The 7,631-nt window shown below is 33.0% G+C and overlaps 1 protein-coding gene across 1 annotated transcript; it reads left to right on the top strand.

Moving 5' to 3' along the window:
* The first annotated feature begins 2,882 nt into the window (after positions 1-2,882).
* On the top strand, positions 2,883-4,337 carry LOC122597863 (GDP-fucose transporter 1). The gene has a single exon (XM_043770445.1). The coding sequence runs from the start codon at positions 3,044-3,046 to the stop codon at positions 4,079-4,081; it is 1,038 nt and encodes a 345-aa protein (XP_043626380.1). The 5' UTR covers positions 2,883-3,043; the 3' UTR covers positions 4,082-4,337.
* Positions 4,338-7,631: the final 3,294 nt, after the last annotated feature.

The following is a 7,631-nucleotide window of genomic DNA, read 5'->3' as shown; positions in this document are numbered from 1 at the left end:
CCCTGATATGATAATGTTAAGTATTATTTTTCTAGAATTAGTAAACTTTATATATATATATAAATCCCCTTTGCTGTTCAAAAAGAAAATGTGACCCACATTGCATATGCACCAATGCACCATACAAGCATCTATATTGATTATACACTGCTGACATGTCTCCTAAATTTTTTGTCGCACGCACCCTTTCCTCCTTACTTCACACTTTTCCTCATGTCCAAACATGAACTAGAGCATGTCCTGCCGCATTTCTAGCCCATAAATACAATGGCTTCTTATCAGTTTTTTTCATATTCAAACCCAAAACCTCATAAATTCACAGCCAATCACCATGAAGATGCCTTACATCACCAAGAGAATCACAACTTGGTCATTCATGAAGCAGGCAGAACATGATGATAACAGCTACAATTACTGGACAGAAGCTAGAGATGGGGATAGTGATGATGATGCAGATTATGATTACGCTCCAGCAGCATCAGAGGCAGATGGTGATGATGATGATGATGCAGATTATGACTATGCTCCAGCAGCATGAACAATAGCATTAATTCTGATATTGACATAACTATTAGTGAGAGTATGTTATATGGCAGATTGGGAGGTTCAAAAAAACCATAACTATTATGTGTAATTCTAAATTTTGATAATGTATCGACTATCTAGCATGACAACCCCGCTGATTTAGTATTCATATAATGCAAAGTTAGTATCTATAACTATGATATTAAGTCTTATTTCCGCCATTCTTTACTATTTCTCCATCGTATTCTTATCACTTGGACACTTAATAATTGCAAATAATATCATCTTAATGACAATATTCGGGTCCTTATTGTCAAGATAAGTTATATCACATGAAGACATGAAGGGCCTTCTGAGTTCTGACCTTTCATGAAAAGACACTATACGACTAGAGCATTTAGCTGAACTGGTAATGCAAAGCTTACGTTCTGCTGACAAAAAGTTACATAGTATTCTTTTTCAAAACTTTCACATACAATGTACACTATACGACTAGAGCATTTAGCTGAACTGGTAATGCAAAGCTTACGTTCTGCTGACAAAAAGTTACATAGTATTCTTAAATCATGTCTCGAGCCAACTATTGTAGTTTCCACAGACACGGCGGGTAATATTTTTTTGTGGCTTGTATATGCCATTAGATTATGAAAAAATTTTTTGAGCCATCATCTAAACTCGAAAGAAAAATCAGAAGATATGAGATTGCCACACAAAAGTTGTCTAAAGGGCTCAAACTAGGGATGAACTTATGTTATCCAGAATGTGTTGATAGATAGTATGCAAATATAAAGATACTACTTTCTATGTGTAGTAATGTAGTATTATGAAACTGAATAAGAAAATCAACTTTATATCAATCCGTACCTTTGCTCGACTACTTTTTCTGAACTAATCAACATATGCTGTTTCAATGTATCACCTTCAAGATAACGATTCTGAAGGAGCTTCAATCCATCAATGGGGGGAGGCAACTATGCAACGTGTATACCCGATACATATGAATCTCTTCCAAGCTGTCAACTGTGCAATATGTGGTTGCATTTTACTAGTACTTCTTTGGAGCATTTTGTCAAACAATTGATTTATATGCGATTTTCAGCAACGATTTATGTTTACAAGTCAGCTGATCAAAATATATAACCCGTGTGTGGACAATCATTTTGGTCTTTAGTTAATATAATAAGTAGTAGAGGTGTAAACGAGTCGAGGGAGTACTATCTTATAAAGAATTTTGTCATTTTTTTTTAAGAAAAGATAATTTGAACTACCCAAAATACCCCTATTCTTTATTCACTAATTTAAAAATCTCTACCTAATATACCTATAATAACCTTAAATCTCAACCACTTATTTTTTTTCTCTCCTCAAATCTCAGTCATTTATTTTTTTCTTTTATCCATAAATCATTTTATTCCTCTAATTCATTCAAAATCTTTTGTCTCAAAAACTGTTCCATAAATTACAAAAATTGTATGGGTGTTCTTAAAATTTCATGTTCTTTCATTAGAGATGTCATTCGTTATACTTTCGACGAATTTTTAAATCCGATGGCGGAACCCATACGACTAAGGCATTTGACTATCATACTCTATGAGACCTATCACTCCCACCATCTCACCGCTGCAACGCGCGAACACTATCTCTCGTAAAACTAAAAGCACGAAACTCAACTTAGTTATAAAACTAAAAGCACGAAACTCTAGCTGAAGCTTGATTAAGAAAATCATTAACTTTAACTAAAGACTAATATTAATCAAAGGTGACATATATTAAAGTAAAAACAATACTCCGTATGGAAGATCATTAAATGGCACAACTTTGCAAGATTGATAAAACTTGCGAGACATGCACTCAAGCTCGACCGAAAGTGTAGTCAATTTGCTCAAGCTTGACGCATCTTAAACCAAGTAGCCATACATATAAAACAGAATTATTTTACACGTATACTTCCTTTCGTAGACACAAAAGGTAATTACGAGTACTATGCAACACATACACTAAAAACATATATAAACACGAATATAAGTTTAACTTGTTCGCATACATAAATACCTTTGTAATTTATTTTTCGTAAGTTCAATCTATTCCCAAAAATTACTTTTATGGTTTTAAAGTTTGTGGTCAGGATTTAATAACTTACGAGCTAAGTTTATAAACTCATATTATGCTAATACGATTATTATTATAAACATAAAATTTATGTATAATTTTCTATATATTTTTTTTAATCAATCGGTTAAACCAATGAACTCAACGTTATTGATAAGCAAACGATGTCAAACGGTTCTTGTAACAATTGTTAAACCCCACTAGTCAATTCATTCAATTTATATAAAACCAATCTGATTTAAGACGGCATTGACTTTGCCTTCCAAAAGTCCTCGAAATCAACCCCCAAATCCAAATCCAAATCCAAATCCCTCCACACATGTACCCCCCACCCTTATAATCACCATCATCTTCTCACAAAATCTTGACCCATTTCAGATCAGATCCGATCCGATCCAACCCACCCACAATGGCTTTACCCAAACAACACTACACAACCAGCAGTCTTGTAATTGGGTATGCCTTATGTTCAAGTTTACTAGCAGTAATTAACAAATTCGCCATCACTAAATTCAATTACCCAGGTCTTTTAACTGCTTTACAGTACTTTGTTTCTGCATTTGGTGTCTGGGTTTTGGGTAAATTAGGTTTCTTGACCCATGACCCATTTGTTTGGGACACTGCCAAGAAATTCTTACCTGCTGCTTTTGTTTTTTACCTTGCTATTTTTACCAATACTAATCTTTTACGCCATGCTAATGTAGATACTTTTATTGTGTTTAGATCCTTAACTCCCCTTTTAGTTGCCTTAGCTGATACATTGTTTAGGAAGCAGCCCGTTCCGTCTAAGTTAACGTTTTTATCGCTTTTGGTTATCTTGGGTGGTGCCGTTGGGTACGTTGCTACTGATTCGGGTTTTACTTTAACTGCGTATTCGTGGGCTTTTGCTTATTTGGTTACCATTACAACTGAAATGGTTTATATTAAACATATGGTTACGAATCTTGGGTTGAATACTTGGGGTTTTGTTTATTATAATAATTTGTTGTCGCTTATGATGGCTCCGTTGTTTTGGTTTATTACTGGTGAGTATTCGGATGTGTTTGCTACTGTTGGGGCGAACCGTGGGAGTATTTTTGAGATTGTTGCGTTTACTGCTGTTTCTTTGTCGTGTTTGTTTGGGCTGTTGATTAGTTTCTTTGGGTTTGCTTGTCGGAAGGCGATTTCTGCTACTGCGTTTACCGTCACTGGTGTCGTGAACAAGTTTCTTACGGTGGCTATTAATGTTTTGATATGGGATAAACATGCTAGTCCGTTTGGGTTGTTTTGTTTGCTTGTGACGATTGCTGGAGGGATATTGTATCAGCAGTCGGTGACTGGAGTTACCATTTCTTCTGCACCAAAAGATCCTGCAGTAACTATGCTGATGGAGAATAAGAACGATGCTGATGATTACACGGAAGAGGATGAAGAAAAGGGCATAGCGGATAAAATCTCAGGTGTATAAGAGATTCTTTATCTTACATGAAGAGGCTTGGTCAACCAAAGCTTTTTTCTTGGTTAGTTTTATACGTATATGTACTAAATTTTTAAGCTTTTTGGACTACGGTTATAAATTATTGATGTTGTTTAAAAATAGGTAATTTTTTTCATACTATGTTCAGTTCATGCCTTGCTTACTCGGGCATATGTGTCTTTCAGAAGTATTAGCAGAGAACATCATATACTTTGTCAGAGCAATTCAAAACTCCAAATGTTTAGCATACAGATTATTTATATTGTTCTATTATATTGTTCAAAAAGTTGGTCTCTTTTAGTTGGGAAGCCTTTGGGACCAACAATATGCATATTTAAAATTTTCATTAGTGATTGATTACCGCTTTTGCGTGTGATTCATCATGTACATTTGTTTGGAGGCTTATAAATTCCTGTGTATTTCAGTTCTGAAAACCTGTTCTTAGGAAAACGAATGATATTTTGGGCCTAATAAGCCTGGTCCTAACTTTGTCGATTAGTTAAGATTGATGAAATGTCTGGATAAATTTATCAAATCGAAGTTCAGTGTGTTAAATATGGGTATATTCTATTTCCCTGAAAGAGTACGACCTCGATATCCTCGCAACTGATATATATGTTTAAAAAGAGCCTGCTACAATGGGTTGATCTTGATCCAACCAGGGACTTTCTGCAAATAACTGGATTATGTCTAGTTTACTTTGTGAATAGGTAAGTCGAAGTCTTCGATGCAGATGATACAGAAGCTGTTATCGTTCCAAAAAAAAAAAGAAGACAGACATGCATCACGGCCCCCTTAGCTGGGTTCAGAAAGTTTACCAAAATGTTTTTTTTTTTTTTTTGGTGAAAAAAAAAAATTTTCATTGGTTATTGATCTAAGAAACATACAAATATAATTCTGGTGAGTGATATAAAATACCTAACGATTGAAACGGCCATTAAAAAGAAAGTAAACTCATAACTTGGCTTAGTAACCATAGAGCTCAAGTCTTATGATCTATTCCATACAAGAACCAGAATCGGCTTTGCTTTTGGGCATGCACTCTTTAAACAAACTCATGGCGTGGTTTGGTGAATGAGCTTACAAGTTGTAAGCTCTCTATTCATCATCGTTTACTCAGCACTTGAACAAAATCTCCTTCATTGGTTTAACAGTAGCTGAAATCGTTGGTCTAGGAAGGGTGAAAACCATTAAACTAGGTCCCAAGCGTCCACCGTTGCAGAGGCTCTATTTTATTTTAATCACCTGTTACAATTAGTCACCAACTTTACCATTAGGAAAGTTAGGAAATGCCCATTCCCTTAACCCACATGTGCCAAGTTCGAGTTCTGCTACCCTCTATCTTTTATATGGATTTTATTTAAATACGAAACTGGACCGATTACAAAAACCAGTGACCCCTCCGGTTCTGGTCGGACCTGTTTAACCAACCAGTCTAGAACTATAGTCCGGTTTTTAAAACTAGAAAGAGGGGGTCTAGTCCGGTTTTTAAAACTAGAAAGAGGTATCTGGACTCACAGTTGTTGGCATTAATTATGAAAAATCAGCCTGGTTTCATTAAGCCCATCTGGATCAAAAGAATGAGATCACAACAACCACTTCTCCATCTCTTATCTCTTATAAGTTATAACTGAGTTCCCACACCTATTTGAACAAGCCCAATCCGATTTCTCACAATTGATTTAATGCATCAATAAAAAACTCAATATCTCATTCAACTCATATATATTTTGGACACGTATTAATTTGTTCTCAAACTCTCACTAAGGAGAATGCAACCGACTAGTATATCGTTCATGATATATGTTATTCGTAACAATACTTGTGTAATGTGTTTGTGTTGAAAGTTCCTTATATATTATTTTATTCATCAAGTTTTCCAACTGCTTATAAAAGATTTTATAGAAGCCTTTAATAAATCTTAACAAAACCTTGATTGTACATCAAGTATAATTAAAAAGGATATTACGTAGATAGTTGATTTTTGGAAAATGACTAATCCTACTAACAAAATAGCTTAAAAATCTCTTTAACATCCAAGAGTTAGAAAGATTTTTAGGCTATTTTGTTAGGAATTAATCTTTTCCCTAAATTTTTATAGGGGAAATGATTAATCCTCCTAACTAAATAGCCTAAAAATCGTTCTACTATTGAATGATGACATGTGAAAAAATCAAGGGGTAAGATTAAGAAAAAAAATTAGTGGATAATACATGTTACCTTCTTAAAGTGTTTTAGACTATTTAATTAGAAGGATTTATCATTTTCCATTGATTGTTTTTGAAACGAGGAATATATCCAATTTGTCCAAAGAGTAAATCGCATGGGACCAATCCACTCCAATAATAAGTTGACACCTGCCCATCCCCACCTCTTTTTTCCTTTCTTATCTTGGTCTCATTATGTGACTTTTTAGCAATGTTTTAAATACCGGTATTTTGGTCGTACCGGTCAGATACCGGTATTACCGGTATACAGGCCGGTACGAACCGGCATGGTAATTTATTTTTTATATTTTTATTTTTATAGAAATCCTACAAAATTTGTTACAATTAACAAAAATAGTCAAAATATAAGTACAATCCACTTAAAAATAATACCAAATAGGTATTTCATAACAAAATATAGATTTTAAAGTTTATAAATAATAAAACATAACATTAAAGTATCAAAATTTAATTTTAAAAAAAAATAAAAAAAATAATAAAAATACCGGTATTACCATTCCGGTAATACCGGAAAATACCGCAATTACCGGAAATACCAGCCAGTATTGAATAGTGAAAATATCGGACAAAATACTGGGATAGTTGTACCGGGGTACCACCCGATATCCGGTATTCCGAGTAATACCGGTCATGTTAGCAAAGCAGGCAATTGCCTGTTTGTTTCAGTAGGTATTATATCCTCATTTTATTATTATGTTACAATTTATTAGTGTTCATGCTTATACAATGTACGGAATGATAATATGTATAATACAATAACCAATAATTATTTTGTGGTATCTACATATATAATCACTTATCCTAGTATTTTAGTTCAATATTTTGTTAGAATTTTTACTTTTCTATAAGTAACAATATTAATTAATTTAATTGATAATAATACTTAGAAACATAGTTTGATCATCTTTTAAAATATTAAAAAATGTTTTAATTATTAAATAGATCAAAAGACATACATTGAAGGATTACGTCATGTGTTACTCAAATAATATTTCAATCATGTTTTAGTATATATTGGTAGATATTTTTGTATGTATAAAAATATATAATAAAGAAATAAATATAATATCAAATCATGTAAAATCATTAAAATGATTATTAATGTTATAAATTTTAGTTATTAATTACATATTTAGTCTGTCTTGGTAGGTTTTTGGTTTGTCACTGATAATGTATTATACATTGATTCATGAGAATGTTTTAATTTCTTTTCTCACATAATTTTTAACCTATTTTGATTCAACTTTAATTTGCATAATAGGTTCGTTTTTTATAATTTAATTATAATTCTAATTTGATTTCTAATTGTATTA

Source organism: Erigeron canadensis, chromosome 4 (genome assembly GCF_010389155.1).
Source record: "Erigeron canadensis isolate Cc75 chromosome 4, C_canadensis_v1, whole genome shotgun sequence".
NCBI classification, from domain to species: domain Eukaryota; kingdom Viridiplantae; phylum Streptophyta; class Magnoliopsida; order Asterales; family Asteraceae; genus Erigeron; species Erigeron canadensis.
Note: the sequence above shows the minus strand (reverse complement) of the source record. Positions and strands in the feature narration are given on the sequence as shown.

Coding starts and splice junctions, on each gene's coding strand:
- LOC122597863 (XM_043770445.1), top strand. CDS start 3,044: ATGGCTTTACCCAAACAACACTACACAACCAGCAGTCTTGTAATTGGG.